This window comes from Scyliorhinus canicula, chromosome 7 (genome assembly GCF_902713615.1).
Source record: "Scyliorhinus canicula chromosome 7, sScyCan1.1, whole genome shotgun sequence".
In the NCBI taxonomy this organism is placed as follows: domain Eukaryota; kingdom Metazoa; phylum Chordata; class Chondrichthyes; order Carcharhiniformes; family Scyliorhinidae; genus Scyliorhinus; species Scyliorhinus canicula.
This window is the reverse complement of record NC_052152.1, coordinates 116,283,841-116,305,230: the sequence shown is the minus strand read 5'-3', so window position 1 is coordinate 116,305,230 and position 21,390 is coordinate 116,283,841. Positions and strand designations below refer to the sequence as shown.

Genomic DNA, 21,390 nt, shown 5'->3' with positions numbered 1-21,390 from the left:
TGCCCTCGGAGTGCAATCCTAATATTAAAAGGGAACACTACCTTATACCAAAAGGGAAGGAGATCATAGAATTTACAGTGCATAAGGAGACCATTCGGCCCATCGAGTCTGCACCGGCTTTTGGAAAGAGCACCCTATACAAACCCATACCTCCACCCTATCTCCATAACCCAACCCAACACTAAGGGCAATTTTGGACACTAAGGGCAATTTAGCATGGCCAATCCACCTAACCTGCACATCGTTAGACTGTGGGAGGAAACTGGAGCACCTGGAGGAAACCCACGCACACACGGGGAGGATGTGCAGACTCCACACAGACTGTGACCCAAGCCGGGAACCGAACCTGGGACCCTGGAGCTGTGAAGCAATTGTGCTAACCACGATGCTACCGTGCTGCCCTAACGTGCAAAATGGCAGGAGCAACCTGCTGCAGCAAATTAGACGTGTCACAAGGCTTCTGACAGCTGAAACTAGATTTTAAAAGTACTACATTGTTCAAAACACCCTTTGGGAGATATTGCTTCTTAAGAATGCCATTTGGCATCATTTCGGCTTCAGAAATCTTTCATCGTGTCATGGAGCATGTTGAAGGGATTCTGGGGGTCCGAGTTTATAGGGATGACAATTATTTGGGGATCGACACGGGAAGAGCATGAATAGACAGCTTTTCAGGGTCCTAAAGAGTATCAAGAGAAACAGTCTGTTGACCAGAGCAAAATGTCAAGTCAGGGTGCACAGCATCACCTTCCTGGGAGACAAGCTGTCCGCACAAGGTGTTCAGCCTGATCAAGACAAGGTAAGGACAATTCTGCAGATGCCACGCCCAATGGATAAAAAGGCATTTTAAGAATGCTGGGCATGATAAATTTTATGGGCAAGTTCATCCCCAATTTGGCAGCTAAAACAGCACATCTGAGGGAGACCATAAAGATGGATGTAACATTCCAATGGCCCAGCAAGCATCATCAAGAGTGACAGGCTCTGCGGGTTTCGCTTTCCACGGCACCTGTCCTGATGTTTTCTGAGCCAGCAAAAAATACAAAAATTTCAATGAAATGAAAACTGCTTATTAACCCAAGTAGGCTTCAAATGAAGTTACTGTGAAAAGCCCTAGTCGCCACATTCCGGTGCCTCTTCGGGGAGGCTGGTATGGGAATTGAACTGTGCTGCTGGCCTGCCTTGGTCTGCTTTCAAAGCCAGCGATTTAGCTGTGTGCTAAATGTTTCACAGGATGGTTTGGGGGCGTTCCTACTCCAGCAAGAGGAGTCTGGCTGCCAGTGGCGTATGCATCCAGGGCGATGTCTGACACTGAACGATGATACGCACAAATCGAAAAGGAGTGCCTCGGTTTGATTAATGGGCTGACGAAGCTCCATGATTCCAACCCTCATTGTGGAGACTATCCACAGGCCACTGGTCGCCATCATTTTTTTTTTTTACATTTTTAAAAATAAACTTAGAGTGCCCAATTAATTTTTTCCAATTAAGGGGCAATTTAGCGTGGCCAATCCACCTAGCCTGCACATCTTTGGGAAATTTTGAGAATGTGCAAACTCCACACAGAGACCCAGAGCCGGGATTGAACCTGGGACCTCAGCGCCGTGAGGCAGCAGGGCTAACCCACTGCGCCACCGTGCTGCCCCACTGGTCGCCATCATAAAAGAAAATCTGAACGAGGTGTCACTGAGGATTCAGCAAATGATCATGAGGTTGCAATGGTATGGTGTCTAGTTGGTGTATACACCAGGTAAACATCTTATTGTTGCTGACAAGAGCTGCTGGTAATGAGGAACCATTCCAGCTGGATGAAGACGTGCAGGTCCACGTAAACCTGGTGACAGAGTCTCTGTTATTCTCTGACAACAAGTTAAAAATGATTAAAGAAGGACACTGTCTTGCAGAAAGTGAGAAATTATCTCCATGAAGGTGATCCAAAGAATCCTGTTCAAGTTTCTACAATGTACGAGCAGAGTTAAATGATGTGAATGGATTTTTTCTGCGGAATCAGCGGATTGTGATTCCACGGGCACTACGGTCAATGATCCTCATGAGCTCCATGAAGGGCATGTAGGGATGTAAAAGTGTAAGCATAGAGCCAGGGAGACAGTCTATTGGCCTGGGATAAACCACAACATTGAAATGCTGGTGGTTAACTGTGAAACATGCCAAAGATTTCAGCGCAGGCAGAGCAAGGAACCTATGCAGATGGGCGAGACAGTCACAACTCTGTGGCAGAAGATTGGAATGGATCTGTTCCATTTCAATGGGAAGGAGTGCCTTCTGGTCATAGACTATTTCTCTAACTACCCGTAGATTGCACAGCTGTCCAATTCTACGGCCAGATGTGTCATTAAGAATGTCAAAGAGATTTTTGCGCGTCACGGCATTCCAAATGTTGTCATGAGCAATAATGGTCCTTGTTTTGACTGCTATGAATGGACAGAATTTGTATAGCAGTATGATTTCCAAGATGTTACTTCCAGCCTGCATTACCATCAGTCGAATGGCAAGGCTGAAAAGGGCATTCATATGAGCACTAGACAGCCAAGATGACACCTATTTCACGTTCCTAAGCTATCGTTTGGTGCCACCAGTCAATGTGCTCTCGCCTGCTCAGATGCTGATGAGCAGGCAACTGCAAACAACTTTACCTCGTATTCCTCAAGAGCCAGTGAACCACTCGTCAGCAAGATAATTAACCTCTCAGAAAAGAAGGCAGAAGGGATTCTATGATAGGTCTGACAAAATACATCAACCTCTGCAACCAGAGGATACGGGTGACAGTAGAAGATGGTCTAAGCAGGCGATGGTTCTGCAACAATCAGGTCCAAACTTGTATCTCATCACTACGGATGAAAGGGTTGTCTTGAGAAGGAATAGAAGAGTTTTGTTCAAAGCATAGCAACCGTTTGAGATGCAACCACCAGAAGAAGCATGCAACAGTCCTAAAACATCTGAAGAACATATGTTCTGGTTTCCTCCCACAGTCCAGAGATATACAGGTTAAGTGGATTGGCCATGATAAATTGCTCCTTAGTGTCCAAAGATGTGCAGTTTAGATAGGGTAATGGATATAGCGTGGGGGAATGGGCCTAGGTAGTGTGCTCTTTTGGAGGGTCGGTGCAGACTTGATGGGCTGCATGGCCTCCTTCTGCACTGTAGGAAATCTATCATTCTACGATTTATATTTCCTAACAGACCATGTCTGCAGAACCTGCTGATGCTGACTGGACCCTGTGGCAAGTCTTGTTAAACGTTTGCAGCCAAATATAATGAGCACAAAGCTGAACCGAGCTCGGCAAAGGGGTCTACTGCTGGTGGATTCACCGGAGACTAGCTGCGATTCAACAGGTGCTTTCGATTCAGTAGAAAGAAGGAACTCACATGTATATGGAGCCAGCTCAGAATGTGCCAGCCAAACTGAGCCAAGGCTAGTAATACATTCTATATATGCCAGCAATGCAGGTGGCATCATTTTGAAAGAAGCTTCCTGCTGTGTATCCAAACTGTTCCCTGTTCCCAGCATTACAGCCCTGTTAATATGGAATCAAAGGCCCTGTGAAACAAATCGAATACTGATTGCTATTTTGTGCAGTGCTCATTCAGGCAAGCTTCAGGGACAATGGAACCAAGCAGGCCCACTTTTGGGAAGAGCAGGTGGGGCCCACAAAATATTTTGGGTAACTGGCCGCACTATACAATCGCGTACTCCCTCACTTAGAGTGCCATTAGGCGTGCGGGAAGCGTATTTCCTCAGCAATCGAACATATTCAAAGAGCATAAGGTTTTCAGAACAGGGGTAAGTCACTCCAGCCTAGCTGTTCCACCATTTAATTAGATCATGGCTGATCTGTATCTTAATTCCATCTACCTGCTTTGGTTCTGTAATCCTTAATAACCTTGTCCAGCAAAAATCTGATCAATCTCTTTGAACATACTCAATTCTCATTCTACCCTTTAGGTTAAGAAGCGATTGGTCTGAACATCATCCCTGAACTGTCAAGCTAATTTCACAGTCATACTCCCTTAGTTCTGACCCCCACCTCCCCTAACCCCACCCAACCTTTTGGATCCTAAGGGCCAATTTACCACGGCTAATCCACCTAACCAGTACATTTTTGGACTGCGGAAAGAAACCGGAGCATTCGCAGACCCGCTTGAGGAAGCCGCGCGTGCACAGCCTGGGCAGCAGGCCCCGCTGGCAGCCAGAGCTGCGGGATGTACGCCGGGGCTGTGCTTGCCTCATGGAGAACGGAGAATCACCCCGGACTTTCTAGGAAAAAGCCCGGATTGATTCTAGTCCTTTTTCTGGCGGGTGTGGGGACTTAGTCCCCAAAAAGGAGAATCCCGCCCAGGGACTCCATTAAGGGGGACCTCATGGTGGCCGTGAAGTTGGCGATAGTAACCGCTCTGGCCCCCTTCAAAGAGGCGTTGGAGAGGACTGAACGGCGATTGGAGACTCAGGCGACGACAGTGAAGGAACTGGAGAAGGCAGCCAATTACCAGAGTGATCGATCGGATCACCTCACTTGAGGTAGAAGTGGCAAGGTTGGTGATGGCTTAGGGAATGCTCAAGGGGAAGGTGGAAGACCAGGTGAACCTCAGGATTGTTTGACTACTGCAGGGTACAGAGGATAGAAACCCAACAGAGTATGTGCCACAGATGCTAGGGAAGCTGGTCGGGGGAGAAAGCTTCCCCAAGCCCCCAGAGGTGGACAGGGCCCACAGGTCACTCCAGCAGGGGCCCAAGACAGGAGAAGTATCTCTGGGGATTACTGCAAATCTCCACTGATTCCAAGACAAGGAGAGAATTCTGAATTGGGCAAGGAGCACACGGTGCAAATGGGAAGGGCATACAATCCATATGGCAGGTTATTGGGGTGAGCTGGCCAAGTGCCGGGCAGACTTCAAAGGGAGGGGGAGGGAAGAACAGATCAGACGGGGGGTTGAGGGAGTTATTCGCAGGATGGGAGCCACCACACTGATGAACATGTTGGTATGAGGAGGTTAGGGGAGACAGGATGGCACGGCACTAAGTCAGGGGTAAGGGGTAGAAGGACAAGGAGAGGGAAAGTGAAATGGTAAGGGCAAGGGCAAAAGGGCTGGGGGTTGGAATCGGGGAACGGGGGGGGGGGGGTGGTGGTGCTGGTAGGCGTGTGGGTAGAATGCTGGTTGCAACAGGTCACATGTGGAGCGGCTGGAAGAAAGAAGGCATCGGTGGCCATCTTGGATGGCTGCCAACAAAGGGAAACATTGGAGTGCAGGGACACGACCACATATGGTAAATATGGCTGACCCTGCAGTAATGGTGGGTGGGGGGGGGGGGGGGGGGGGAGAGAGAGAGAGTGTGGGGGGGGGGGGGGGGGGGGAGGGGGGGGGGAGGGGGGGGGGGCGGTGGTACAGGAACCTCCTCCCATCAGGATAGTCACCCGGAATGTCAGGAGGCTTAATGGCCCGGTGAAAAGATCCAGAATCTTCACCCATTTAAAAAGCCTGAGGGCCGACATAGTCTTCCTTCAAGGGACACCTGAGGGAGAAGGACCGACTGAGGGGAAGAAAGAGTTGGATAGGACAGATGTACCAAGCGTGCCATGGGACAATGGTGTGGAGGGAGGCCATACTAACCAGTATGAGGATGATCTCTACAGCAATGAATACCGTGACGGACCCGAGGGGACAGTATGTGATGGTCAGCATTGTCCAGGAAGGGGTTCTGGTGATACTTGTTAATATATATGCCATGACATGGGTTGAGGCAGACTTTATGAAAAAGACCATGACAGAAATCCTCAATCTAGAATCCCACCGACTCGTTCGGTTGGGGTGGGAGATGGGACGGGGTACTTCAACTGTGTACAGGATCCACGGACAGATGAATGTAGCCCCAAATCGGGGAGGTTGGACCCATGGAGGTTCACACACCCAAGGGAAAAGGGCTTCTCCTTCTCCCAACTCCACAAAGTATACTCCCGCATTGACTTATTTGTAATGGGGAAAGTGGTACTTCCAGGGGTGGTAGGGGCAGAATACTCCGCAATAGTAATCTCCAACCATGCTCCCCATTACGTGGATGTGAGGTCGGAGATGGGCCCCGTCGATCGCACTGCCATCTCTAAGATGCGGAAGAACCAGCCACCCAGCCAAAAAGCCAGCAGAGATGAAGGAGAGGACATCTCAGCCTCAGAACAGGGAAGCACATGTGGAATACTAGTTAACAGGACAGCGATGAGCAGTGATGGACCCAGAGGGACGATTCGTTATCAACCCGACAATGGACAGATCCAACCCCTGGGTGAGAGTCATAACAGGAATGGCACGAGAGCTAAACACCTTCATGGAGCAGATGGGGGGAGGCAGCGATGCGGCCGGTGGAGATTCAATTATCCGAGAGATAAAGAATTCTCCTTCACCCACGTGCACAATGCCTGCTCGCGAATAGACTTTTTTGTTGTTGGAAAAATGGTGCTTTTAGGGGCAACTAAGGTGGAATACTCCATGGCTGTAATCTTTGATCACTCCCACAATACATGGACATGAGCATGAGGAAGGGCTGGTCCCAATACCCCCTGTGGAGGTTGGATACAGCTCTCCTCGCCAATAAGGAACGCTGCACAAAGATATCCCAAGCCATCGATGGCTATGCAACCTGCAACCAAAATGGGGAGGTTGCACCCTCCATGCTTTTGGGAGGCACTGAAAGCGGTGATCAGGGTGGAAATCATGACATTAGGAAAGAAAGGGCAGCCGAGCAATGGCTGATCCACTCTATATGGGACACCATCCCCCACGGCCACAACCATGGAACTGCTGGGGGAGAAGAAAAAGCTGCAGATGGAATTTGACCTGCTCTCCAGAAGAACGGCAGCCCACCAGCTCCACCAGGCACAGGGGGCCTTCTACGAACATGGTGTCAAGGCCAGCCGCATGCTGGCGCACCAGCTAAGAAAACAGGCAGCTGCAAAACAGATAGCACAAGTTAGGGACAGAAATGGCAGAATGGTGGCAGACCCAAATGAGGTTAATGAGGCCTTTGCAAACTTTTACCGAGGCCTGTATACCTCCAAACCCAGGAGATGGAGCAATTGCTCGACAGACTGGACAGACAGGTGGTGGGTGAGGACAGGAATCAGGAGCTGGAAGCACCGCTAGGGCTGGGCGAAATCATGGAATATATTAATTCCATGCAGTCAGGGAAAGCGCCGGGATCGGATGGGTTCCCAGTAGACTTTTGCGAAACATTTGCAGCAACACTGTCCCCACACTTGCGGAAGATGTTGAACGATTCGCTGTCAAAGGGGCCCTGTTGCCCATGCCGGCCCAAGCCTCGATCCAATTGATTCCCAAAAAGGACAAAGACCGGACAGAGTGTGGATTGTAGAGACCCATCTCTCTCTTAAATACTGATGCGAAGATTTTGTCGAAAGATCTGGCGACGTGACTGGAGAGCTACCTGCAAGAAGTGATTGTGGAAGATCAGACCGGGTTTGTCAAGGTCAGAGAGCTAACAGTGAACAGCAGATGCCTGCTGAATGTAATAATGACCCCATCTGGGGAGAGGAAAACAGAGGTGATCATCCTGCCGGGTGCTGAGAAAGCCTTCAATCCAGTAAAATGGAGGTACCTCACTGAGGTGCTTGAATGGTTTGGGTTTAGAGCAAGGTTCATCATGTGGGTAAAGCATCTGTACAGCGCTCCTATGGCGAGCATATGGACAAACAGCACCAACTCCGAGTGCTTTTGGCTGCACATGGGAATGAAGTAGGGGTGTCCGTTATCTCCGCTCCTGTTCGCACTGGCAATCGAGCCACTGGGCGTCGATCTTAGATGGGCATTCAGAGAGGGTGCTGAGAGCATAGAGTCCCGCTCTATGTGAATGACCTGCTCCTCTACATACCAAACCCACTAACCAGTATGGGAAAGATAACAGGAGTCTCAGGGAGTTCGGTGCCTTCTCAGTTACAAACTCAACCTGGGAAAGAGCAAAATCTTCCCCCCGAGAAGGAGGGGTGGAGCTGGAAGAACTACCATTTAAAGTGACTCAAACCAAGCTCAGGTACCTGAGGATACGAGTGGCCCACACCTGACCGAGGCTCCACAAATGAACCTCTCCAGCCTGGTGGAGGAGGTGAAGAGGGGCCTGCAAAGATAGGGCTCACTCCCCCCTCTGCGAGGGGGAAGGGTACAAACGGTCAAAATGAACATGCTGCCTAGTTCCTCTTCATAATCAGATCACCCCGATCATCATCCCCAAATTCTTCTTCACCAGTGTCGACAAATTAATCATGGCCTTCGCCTGGGGTGGGGATGTGGGGGGGGAAGAGTCCCTAGGATACATCTGACCATCTTACAGCAAGGGTGGCACGTGGGAGGCCTGGCCCCATCGAACCTCCTATTCTACCACTGGGCGGCAAACGTGGAGAGGGTGAGGAGGTGGCTGAGGGAACCAGAGGTGGACTGGGTCCAAATGAAGGAAGCCTCCTGCATGGGCCATCCCTCCGGGTGTTGGTCACTGCATCACGCTCGCCACTGCCCCCCCCCCCCCCCCCAACCCTCAGGCGCCCTGTGGTAGTGGCCACAGGAAAGGGCTGGAACTGTGCCATTTCAAGCTTGGTGGTATGTCTATAGGGGCCCCCATCTGTAACAATCATGGGTTCACACTTGCAAAGGTGAATCTACATTTGGGGCATGGAGGGAGGACAGCGGGACACTGAGAGTAGAGGACATGTATGTGAACTGTAAGCTGGCAACCTTGGGTGAACGTTTGGAGAAGCTCCAACTTCTGAAAGAGAATGAGCTCAGATACCTGCAGCTGTGTGACTTTCTCCGCAAGGAGAGAGGAACGTTCCCCAGCTACCCACCCTTGGACACAGTGGTAGAGCCCGACTGGTGGGGGGACGGCTTATAGAAAAGGTCAGGACCCCACTGGACAAGACTAGATGGAAATGGGGGAGGAGATGGGTATGGAGATAGGGGGAGGACTCTGGATCCAGGCGTTGCACAGGATCAACTCCATCTCCTCCTGTGCCGGGCTTAGCCTGATCCAACTCAAGGTGGTGCACAGAGCACATCTGACTAAGATTACTGCCCCAGGCTCAGTGAGTTCTGCTCGGCCTTGTTTGAGGCCATGTCCAGGTGGTCGAGGTGGAGTTGTGCCCATCCGTGGTGGTCTTCGGGGTGTCAGAGGATCCAGAGCTCCGGACAGGGAAGGGGGCGGACCACCCTAGCCTACACCTCACAGATTGCCAGGCAGAGATTTCTGCCAGGCTGGAAGTTGGCAGCGCCACCTCGGGCCTTTGAGTGGCTCTCAGAGCTGACAGGTTCCTGAAATTAGAAAATATTGATTCTCGATTGTGAGTCCAAGGAGAAATTTCATGACACTTGGACGAGGTTCACGAATCTCTTTGAGGACCTGTTTGTAAATATAAACTAACGAGAAGAGGATGGTGCAAAAAGGAAGGGGGGGGGCAGAAAGGGAGAAGGGGTGTGGGGGGGAATGGGACAGAAGGGAGCTTGTATGCAGCAGATGAGAGACGGGGAAGGAGGCAATTAGCCAGGGCGGGACGGTTCTCCACCCCACCCCCCTTTCCCCCCACATGAAAAACCGGGGAGGTAGATTATCCTAACTGTCCTCGAGAACACAATCGGGAAAAAAGACTCCCCCATCAGAACAAATGCACATATAAAGAAAGCCAAGAGTACAGACATGGACTGTAATTATGAATGTAAACAACAGAATGCGAGAACGGGAACCTTGGTCACAGGCAACGTGACAACTGTTTGTCCGGATGGATATGCCGCAATTGTTGCCTCGTTTCTTTGTTCTATATGCAAATCTTTTTACTAAATGTTAAAATCCCAATAAAAAATATTTTGCAAAAGAAATAATAGTGTGCAGGGTACTCAGGGGCAGGAAGGAGAGGGCGGCTAGGCAACAGTTGATCGACTCTGTTTTGGAAGTGGACCGGCAATACTCCATGGCCCCGACCATGGAACTACTGGCGGAGAGGAAAAAAATTACAAATGGTCTTTGATCTGCTCTCCACTGGGAAATTGAAAACAAGACAAGCCACCTGCTGAGAAAGCAGGCAGCGACGAGGGGAAAAGCGCAGGCGAAAGACAGGTGCGGCAAGCTAGTCACAGTGTCAGACAAGGCCACTGAATCCTTTGTGACTTTCTACTGAGGGCTGTACGCCTCCGAGCCCCTGAAGGGGGACTCGGTGATGAGACGGTTCCTCGATGGGCTGGACATACCAGTGGTGGGATAGGGAAAGAAACAGAGTCTGGAAGCGCCAACAGAACTGGGGGAGGTCATGGAGGCATGCAGTTGAGGAAGGCAGCGGGTCAGGATGGATACCCGGTCGACTTCTATAAAACATTTGTGACAGCACTGGCCCCACACCTGCGGGAGATGTTCAACAACTCACTATCGAGAGGGACCCTGCCACCCACGCTGGCTCAGGCTTCGATATCACTGATCCCTAAAAAAGAATCATCGACATGGGTACCACCATTACACGTGAGAACACCACCCACCAGGTACGCACATATTTGTGCGACTCGGTCAACGTTGTCTACCTCATATGCTGCAGGAAAGGATGTCCTGAAGCGTGGTACATTGGCGACCATGCAGACGCTGCGACAACGGATGAACGGACATCGTGCAACAATTGCCAGGCAGGAATGCTCCCTTCCAGTTGGGGAACACTTCAGCAGCCAAGGGCATTCAGCCTCCGATCTCCGGGTAAGCGTTCTCCAAAGCGGCCTTCAGGGCGCACAACAACGCAGAATTGCCGAGCAGAAACTTATAGCCAAGTTCCGCACACATGTGTATGACCTCAACCGAGACCTTGGATTCATATCGCATTACATTCACCCCTCACCATCTGGCCTGGGCTTGCAAAATCCTACCAACTGTCCTGATTTGAGACAATTCACACCTCTTTAACCTGGGATTACGCCTCTCTCTGGATTTGTAAAGACTTAATTACCTGCAAATGCTCGCATTCAAAGCATCGTCTTGCATGACTTTGTCCATATGTATATGTTTCTGGAACCTACCTCTTCATTCACCTGAAGAAGGAGCCGTGCTCCGAAAGCTAGTGTTTGAAACAAACCTGTTGGACTTTAACCTGGTGTTGTAAGACTTCTTACTGTGCTCACCCCAGTCCAATGCCGGCATCTCCACATCATCCCTAAAAAAGACCAAGACCCGAAGCAGTGGGTGTCATACAGACTCAACTCACTCCTGAACACTGATGCCATAGTACTGGCGATGGCCCTGGTGAGGCGACCGGAGAGTTGCATGCTGGAGGTAGTCGCAGAGGATCAGTTGGCTTTGTCTAGAGCAGGCAACTAATGGTGAACATCAAGCACCTGCTGAATGTGATTATGACCCCACCTGAGGAGAAGACACCAGGAGTGATCATCTCCAGATGTAGAGAAGGCAGAGTCAAATGGAGGTACCTCATGGAGGTACTGGAACGATTTGGGTTTGGGCCAGGATTCACCTCGTGGGTGAGACTACTGTACATGGCGAGCATACGGATGAACACCACCAGCTCTGAATACTTCCAACTGCACAGAGGCATGAGGCAGGGATACCCATTGTCCCACTGCTATTGGCCCTGGTAATTGAGTCGCTGGCTATTGCTCTCAGATCAGCGAATGGGTGGAGAGGCATCCAGTGGGTTCTTCTCTATGTCTTGAATCCCCTGGTCAGCATGGGAGGAATAATGAAACTCCTGAAGGAGTTTGGAGCCTTCTCAGATTACAAACTTAACCTGAGCAACAGTGAGATCTTCCTCGTGAACCACTAGGGGGAGGATCAGAGCTAGGAAGCTGCCATTCAAATTGGCCCAGACCAAATTCCGATACCTATAATAAGAATAATCTTTATTGTCACAAATAGGCTTACATTAACACTGCAATGAAGTTAATGTGAAAAGCCCCTAGTCGTCACATTCCAGCGGCTGTTCAGGTACACAGAGGGAGAATTCAGAATGTCCAAATTAAATAGCCCCGATTGGACACGGAACCACAAATGGAACCTGCCAGATCTGGTGGAAAGGTAAAGAGGGACCTGTGGAGGTGGGACTTGCTCGCACTCTCCCTGGCAAGGAGAGTGCAAACAATCAAGATGAACATGCTGCCAAGCACTGCACAGGATCAACTCCTCCTCCACTTGCATGAGGCTAAACATAATGTAGCTGAAAGTGGAACACAGAGCTCATCTTTTTTTTAAATTTAAGGTACCCAAAATATTTTTTTTTCCATTTAAGCAGCAATTTAGCCTGGCCAATGCACCTGACCTGCGCATCTTTGGGTTGTGGGGGTGAAACCCATGCAGGTGTGGGGAGAATGTGCAAACTCCACGTGGACAGTGACCCAGGGCCGGGATTCGAACTCAAGTCCACAGCACTGTAGTCCCAGTGCTAACCACTGCGCCACACGCTGCCCCTACAGAGCTCACTTTTAAAAAAAATTTAGATTGCCCAATTATTTTTTCCAATTAAGGGGCAATTTAGTGTGGCCAATCCACCTACTCTGCACATTTTTGGGTTGTGGGGGCGAAACCCACGCAGACATGGGGAGAATGTGCAAACTCCACACGGACAGTGACCCAGAGCCAGGATCGAACCTGGGACCATCAGCGCCGTGAGGCGGTTGTGCTAACCACTAGGCCACCGTGTTGCCCTACAGAGCTCACTTAACCAGAACCCGAATGAGTAAGTTCTTCCCGGAGGTAGGACCACTAGTCACGGTCTTCAGGGTATCAAAACAGCCAGAACTCTTTACGGGGAGTGGGGCAAATGCCCCTAGCCTTTGCCTTCCTGATCGCCCGCCAGAGACTCTTGTTCGAGTGGAGATCAGCAGCACCACCCTAGCTCGCAGGCTGACTGTCTGACTTGGCAATATTTATTAAATTGGATAAAAATAAAATTCTCTATTTGGGAATCGGAGGAAGGCTTCCACAACACGTGGACATGATGTGGAGATGCCGGCGTTGGACTGGGGTGAGCACAGTAAGAAGTCTTACAACACCAGGTTAAAGTCCAACAGGTTTGTTTCAAACACGAGCTTTCGGAGCACGGCTCCTTCTTCAGGTGAAGAAGGAGCCGTGCTCCGAAAGCTCGTGTTTGAAACAAACCTGTTGGACTTTAACCTGGTGTTGTAAGACTTCTTACTGTACAACACGTGGAAACTATTCACCAGCCTGTTCCAGGACTTGTTTTGTGACCCAACCAATGTGGAGTGGGGGGGGGGGGGGGGGGGGAGAGACAGACAACTGAAAGAAAAAAAGCAAGGGTGGGGGGGGGGGGGGGGGCGTTGGCAACAGAGGGGCCAGGAAGGACAAGTGGCGATGAACACATGGGTGCGACCACATCAGCAACACCAAGACACTCCCGGTTGACACCAAACGCACCCCCTGGCATGTTCTAATACCAGGGGGCTGTGTGTACAGAATTAAACCGGTGCAGTTGCAGTAACCAACCACCGGGGCCCACAAATTGGGGCCCCACATCTCTACATCTGTTAATTTTGGATGTACACCTGTTCGTCTGTCTTCTATGTTTTTCCTTTTTGTATACCCATTTTTCCTCTATTGTGTGATCGTTTTGGCAAGTGTTTTTTTTAAATTTAGTGTCCCAATTATTTTTTTTTCCCAATTAAGAGGCAATTTAGCGTGGCCAATCCACCTAACCTTTTTTAAAAATAAATTTAGAGTACCCAATTCATTTTTTCCAATTGAGGGGCAATTTAGCGTGGCCAATCCACCTAGCCTGCACATCTTTGGGTTGTGGGGGTGAAACCCACGCAAACACGGGGAGAATGTGCAAACTCCACATGGACAGTGACCCAGAGCCGGGATCGAACCTGGGACCTCGGCGCCGTGAGGCCACAGTGCTAACCCACTGCGCCACCGTGCTGCCCCCAATCCATCTAACCTGCACATCTGTGGATTGTGGGGGCGAAATCCATGCAAACACGGAGAGAATGTGTAAACTCCACACGGACAGTGACCCAGAGCCGGGATCAAACTGTGAGGCAGCAGTGCTAACCACTTCGCCACCGTGCTGCCCTACCCTGGCAAATGTTAATATGAATAATTGTAAAACCAGTAAAAATATATTTTTTTTAAAGTTTCACTCGAGCAATTATGTTGGATTCTGAAAATTATCATTTCTATTTGCGTTGATCAATTTATTTACAACCTGCATCGGTTCCTGTCACTAAATGTAAGTTTGTGTTTTGCATTTGAAATGAGAAAAAGCTGCAGAGGCATCGGAATCTGACAACCAGCTAATCTGTTCCGAGGTCAGGTTCACAGGAAGGTTATTAAGATGATCCTTTCAGGAGGTTATCATGACCCTTTATCCAATTACTCTAACCCACATTCTGCAAAGGATCTCAACATCTATTTCATTTTGTTCTCTGGTACAGTAAAGTTCTAGATTTTACGCGACTCGATCTTACTTGATTTCCTTTTCTTTTCTTCAGTCTTTTCTTGCCCAGCTTTTTGCAGGCGTATAACTTCCCGGTCGCCTTCATCTGACAGGCAGACACCTCCCCAAACCCTCCCTTCCCCAGGACCCGAAAGTCCAGGAACCAGTCCTCTCCGATGGGTTGAGCTTCCAGCCACTTCCACTGCAAGAACCTCATGAAATACATACTCTCTTTGTAGCCCACAAAGGGATGGCCGCTCTTTAAAAATATCATGGTAGCTTCCTTGCATTCCTTGAATAGATCCTCTCTGACATTCACGTAATCTTCCTTGACCCGCAAGACACATTTCTCTTCCAAAAAACTACAGAAAAACTCAGCCCCTGACTCCAAGAACTTGCTAACCACACTTTGAGCTTTCTGAAGCCTCTCTTCATCTTCTGCTGTGTCGTAATCTTCAATGGCCTTCCAGAGCTCATAGGCTGGTTGGTACTCTGCCACCGTGTCTAAGTACTGCTGGAATAACTTCTTCCCAATGGGCTGTTTGACACAGATGTTTTCAAACTCCAAGTCAATCTTGTCTTTAAGGGTCTCGCTCTGTGTGATGTGAGGGAGTTTGAGTTTGGCTCGATATTTTTTATCTCTAGCCATCTGCACATTGGAGCTGCCATCGAAACTGCCCCGGGCGGAGATGTAGGCAGAGTTAGCCACCACTGTTTCCAGACTTCCCAAATCCATCCTGATCTCTTCTGTTGCTGATTCACTTCAAACAGAGCGAAAACATGAGACAGATGATACTAACAGCACAGAGCAGCAAACTCCTGGAGATCCTGAGAGACTACAGCATGCTCAACATCCAACCAACTCAAACTAATATAGGAAATCTGATGACTGCCTGTGCCACTGACATGACTGACTGAGCCCAGAGTGTGATTCATATTACACTCTCTCAGCTCCCTTAATCTTAATCTCACCCAATGCTTGTCCGACTTTATTAGAAAGAGCGAATAGCAGCAACAGAAATAATCCTGAGTCAACATCTTAAATAAAGACATTATCCACTTATAAATAATTCTCACACCAAGTAATTCCTTTCTTCCTGTCTCCTCTGTGCATTTCCTTTAATATCCCTGTCAATCACGTATGATATAAGCATATCACTCTCTAATGTTAAAACATAGTCACTCCCCCATGTTCTAACTGTATCATTCGCTAATGATATAACGCTGCCACTCTTAATGTTATAAGTGACTCACTCTTATCATTAGTTTAGCACAGTGGGCTAAACAGCTGGCTTGTAATGCAGAACAATGCAGCACAATGCCAGCAGCACGGGTTCAATTCCCGTACTGGCTTCCCTGAAAAGGTGCCGGAAAGTGCCGACTAGGGGCTTTTCACAGTAACTTCATTGAAGCCTACTTGTGACAATAAGTGATTATTATTATTAGAACTGTGGGCGCAGTTCTCCGCTCCCCAGGCCGGGTGGGAGAATCGCGGGAGGTCCGCTCTGGCACATCCCGCGATTCTCCCACCCCCCCCAAAATGACGTGTCGCGTTTTGCGACACGCCGCTCGGAGAATCGCGGGTCGCCGTTTCTCACGGCGACCCATGATTCTCCGGCCCGGATGGGCCGAGCGGCCTGCCGACCTGTTCATGCCGGTGGCAACCACACCTGGTTGCTGCCGGCCTTGAACATAGCACGAAAGGTAAGTTTGGGGCCTGTGGGGGGGGCAAAGAGGGTATCGAGCACCACGGCCATGCTCGGGAGGGGACTGGCCCGCGATCGGTGCCCACCGATCGTCGGGCCGGCATCTCTAAGAGACGCACTCTTTCCCCTCCACCGCCCCGCAAGACCAAGCCGCCACGTCTTGCGGGGCACAGGAGGGGAAGACGGCAACCGCGCATGCGCGGCTGACGTCACTAAGGCGCCGCCGGCCGCGTCATTATCAGCGCGCCGCCTTGACGCCAGCATCAAGGCCCGGCGGCTGAGTTTCACGAAACGCTGCTCCTGCCCCCCCCCCCCCGGGGGGGGGGGGGGGGGGGGGGGGGGGGGAGAGAATAGGGGGCGAGGAGTGGCCTCCAACACCATCGTGAAACACTCTGGGTTTCACGACGGCGTCGGCCGTTGCGGAGATCCGCCCTGTGTCACTCTCTAATGTCACAACTATATCTCTAATGCTATAACTGTATGTCTAATGTTATAACTGTATCTCTAATGTCACAACTATATCTCTAATGCTATAACTGTATGTCTAATGTTATAACTGTATCTCTAATGCTATAACTGTATGTCTAATGTTATAACTGTATGTCTAATGTTATAACTGTATCTCTAATGTCACAACTATATCTCTAATGCTATAACTGTATGTCTAATGTTATAACTGTATCTCTAATGCTATAACTGTATGTCTAATGTTATAACTGTATCTCTAATGTTATAACTGTATCTCTAATGTCACAACTATATCTCTAATGCTATAACTGTATGTCTAATGTTATAACTGTATCTCTAATGTTATAACTGTATCTCTAATGTTATAACTGTGTCTCTTATGTTATAACTGTATCTCTAATGTTATAACTGTATCTCTAATGTTATAATTGTATCTCTAATGTTATAACTGTATCTCTAAAGTTATAACTGTGTCTCTAATGTTATAACTGTATCTCTAATGTTATAACTGTATCTAATGTTATAACTGTATCTCTAATGTTATAACTGTATCTAATGTTATAACTGTGTCTCTAATGTTATACCTGTATCTCTAATGTTATAACTGTATCTCTAATGTTATAACTGTGTCTCTAATGTTATAACTGTATCTCTAATGTTATAACTGTATCTAATGTTATAACTGTATCTCTAATGTTATAACTGTGTATCTAATGTTATAACTATATCTCTCTAATGTTATAACTGTATCTAATGTTATAACTGTATCTCTAATGTTATAACTGTATCTAATGTTATTAGTGTGTCTCTAATGTTATAACTGTATCTAATGTTATTAGTGTGTCTCTAATGTTATAACCATATCTCTAATGTTATAACTGTATCTCTAATGTTATAACTGTGTCTCTAATGTTATAACTGTGTATGTAATGTTATAACTGTATCTCTAATGTTATAACTGTGTATCTAATGTTATAACTGTATCTCTAATGTTATAACTGTATCTCGAATGTTATAACTACGTCTCTAATGTTATAAATGTATCTCTAATGTTATAACTGTATCTAATGTTATAACTGTATCTCTAATGTTATAACTGTGTATCTAATGTTATAACTATATCTCTAATGTTATAACTGTATCTCTAATGTTATAACTGTATCTAATGTTATAACTGTATCTCTAATGTTATAACTGTATCTCCAATGTTATAACTGTATCTAATGTTATAACTGTATCTCTAATGTTATAACTGTGTATCTAATGTTATAACTATATCTCTAATGTTATAACTGTATCTCTAATGTTATAACTGTATCTAATGTTATAACTATATCTCTAATGTTATAACTGTATCTCTAATGTTATAACTATATCTCTAATGTTATAACTGTATCTCTAATGTTATAACTGTATCTCTAATGTTATAACTGTATCTCTAATGCTATACTGTATCTCTAATGTTATAACTGTATCTCTAATGTTATAACTGTATCTCTAATGCTATACTGTATCTCTAATGTTATAACTGTATCTCTAATGTTATAACTGTATCTAATGTTATAACTGTATCTCTAATGCTCTACTGTATCTCTAATGTTATAACTATATCTCTAATATTATAACTGTATCTCTAATGCTATACTGTATCTCTAATGTTATAACTGTATCTCTAATGTTATAACTGTATCTCTAATGTTATAACTATATCTCTAATGTTATAACTGTATCTAATGTTATAACTGTATCTCTAATGCTATACTGTATCTCTAATGTTATAACTGTATCTCTAATGTTATAACTGTGTCTCTAATGTTATAACTGTATTACTAATATTATAACTGTATCTCTAATGTTATAACTTTATTACTAATATTATAACTGTATCTCTAATGTTATAACTGTATCTCTAATGATATAACTTGTTACTCTCTAATGTTACAACGGTGTTGCTCTCTAATGTTATAACTGTATCTATAATGTTATAACTGCATCTCTAATGTTTTAACTGTATCTCTAATGTTATAATTGTGTCTCTAATGTTATAACTTATCACTCTCTAATGTTACAATTGTGTCTCTCTCTAACGTTACAACGGTGTTGATCTCTAATGTTATAACTCTGTCACTGTCTGTTACACTTGTAGCAAACTCTGCTGTCCTTTCTATTCTTGTGTCACCTTCCCTCTGGGTGCCTTGGAGAATGATAAAATGGGCGCAATCTAACGGCCCTGCCACTCCTGATTCGGGATGCGATGGGGCCAGTCTTGCGGATTCACAAAGTTTGTTATGCTTCATGACATCTAACTCGATCTCACAAAGAGTTGCAATCTGGGTAGCACCCTTAATGCATTGGACATAGATTTTCATATTTATGTTTGCAGTTAATCTCACTTCAATATGTTCGCGCTGGAGTTACCTAAAAGTGCACGAAACGGGACTCTGCTTCACATCTGTTAAATCGCACCCAATGTATTTTGATTCATTCACAGGATAGGAATATCCCTCTGATAATTTTTGTAATTTATTTGTACATTCCTAATAGCCCTTGCAAAGACTGTAGCCAGCTGCCTTCTGGAATTGCTACTCTGCACCAGTTGTAGGTACACTCACAGTGCTATTAGAAAGGCAGTTCCCATATTTTTACTGAGTGACATTGAAGGAATGGTGATATATTTCTAAGTCTGGTTGGTGTATAATTTATAGGGGAACTTGCAGGTGGTGGTGTCTCCTGTGTCTGTTCCTCTTGTACAGGTTGCAAGTTTGGGAGATTCTGTCAAACGAGTCTTTGTGAGTTTTTGCAGTGCACACATTGCTGCCACTGTGCATCAGTGGTAAAGGTTTTATGGAGTCAAGTGTTGTGTTGCTTCCCATTAGAAGTCTCAGACTCTAACTTCTGGTGGTGGCCATGAGGTGAACGGTCACACATAAGATGGCTCCCACTTGGGGATTCGGATTTTGGACCTCTTTGCCCATTTGATGAGTGCTGTTTAGGAAGAAAAGTGGTGTAGTTTGAGAGTTTTGGTTCCTCCACGGGCATGTGATATCTGGAGGTTAAAATACAAGAAAAAGGGGCGGCATGTGGCTCAGTGGTTAGCACTGCTGCCTATGATGCTGAGGTCCTGTGTTCGAATCCCGGATCTGGGTCACTGTCTGTATGGAGTTTGCATATTCTCCCCGTGTTTGCGTGGGTTTTGCCCCTACAACCCAAAGATGTGCAGGCTAGGTGGATTGGTCATGCTAAATTGCCCCTTAGTTGGGAAAAAAATAATAATACGAGGAACAAGTTGAATAAGGGATCCTCATCTGACTTGGAAGGTGACAGAACAGAGAAAATGGAGTAAGGACCCTGTGTTGCCGTTGTCCTCTCTGTCAGACTCCTATTTATTGACTACAGCTCCACCTTCAACACCATAATCCCAGCCAAGCTCATATCAAAGCTCCAAAACCTAGGACTTGGCTCTCCTCTCTGCAACTGGATCCTTGACTTTCTGACCAACAGACCACAATCAGTAAGAATGAACACCAACACCTCCTCCACAATAGTCCTCAATACCGGTGCCCTGCAAGGCTGCGTACTTAGCCCCCTACTCTACTCCCTGTACACACACGACTGCGTGGCAAAACTTGGTTCCAACTCTATCTACAAGTTTGCTGACGATATGACCATAGTGGGCCGGATCTCGAATAACGATGAGTCTGAATACAGGAGGGAGATAGAGAACCTAGTGGAGTGGTGTAACAACAACATTCTCTCCCTCAATGCCAGCAAAACTCAAGAGCTAGTTATCGACTTCAGGAAGCAAAGTACTGTACACACCCCTGTCAGCATCAACGGGGCCGAGGTGCAGATGGTTAGCAGTTTCAAATTCCTTGGGGTGCACATCACCAAAAATCAGTCCTGGTCCACTCACGTCGACGCTATCACCAAGAAAGTACAACAGCGCCTATACGTCCTCAGGAAACTAAGGAAATTCGGCATGTCCACATTAACCCTTACCAACTTTTACAGATGCACTATGGAAAGCATCCTATCGGGCTGCATCACAGCCTGGCATGGCAACTGCTCGGCCCAGGACCGCAAGGAACTTCGGAGAGTTGTGAATACCGCCCAGTCCATCACACGAACCTGCCTCCCATCCATGGACTCCATCTACACCACCCGCTGCCGAGAGAAAGCGGGCAGCATAATCAAGGATCCCTCCCACCCGGCTTACTCACTTTTCCAACTTCTTCCATCGGACAGGAGATACAGAAGTCTGAGAACACGCACGAACAGACTCAAAAACAGCTTCTTCCCCACTGTTACCAGACTCCTAAATGACCCTCTTATGGACTGACCTCATTAACACTGCACCCTGTATGCTTCAACCGATGCCAATGCTTACGTAGTTACATTGTATATCTTGTGTTGCCCTATTATATATTCTCATGTATTTTCTTGTATTTTCTTCAATTTTGTTTAATTCCCTTTTCTTCCATGTACTGAATGATCTGTTGAGCTGCTTGCAGAAAAATACTTTTCACTGTACCTCGGTACACGTGACAATAAACAAATCCAATCCAATCATAATATACATCCATGTATATGATGGAGTGCAGACAGGCAGTGATTGACACACAGGATGACCAGTGAGCACACAGAACACAGCAGCCAATCACCAGACAGGACACGACCACTATAAAGCCAGAGGGCGCCAGTTTTCCCGCTCTCTCGGGATCCAGCCTCTGAGACAGTCAGAGCTCGTGAGCAGCAGCTAGTACAAACAC

At 47.2% G+C, this 21,390-nt stretch overlaps 1 protein-coding gene across 1 annotated transcript in view; it reads right to left on the bottom strand.

The window, feature by feature from the left end:
• Positions 1-15,382, bottom strand: part of grk1a (G protein-coupled receptor kinase 1 a) — a 105,871-nt gene extending 90,489 nt beyond the window's left edge. Inside the window, exon 1 of the mRNA XM_038802753.1 lies at positions 14,479-15,382. Coding sequence (XP_038658681.1) covers positions 14,479-15,183 — 705 coding nt within the window. The 5' untranslated portion in view covers positions 15,184-15,382. The remainder of the gene's footprint in view (positions 1-14,478) is intronic.
• Between the last annotated feature and the right edge of the window lie 6,008 nt (positions 15,383-21,390).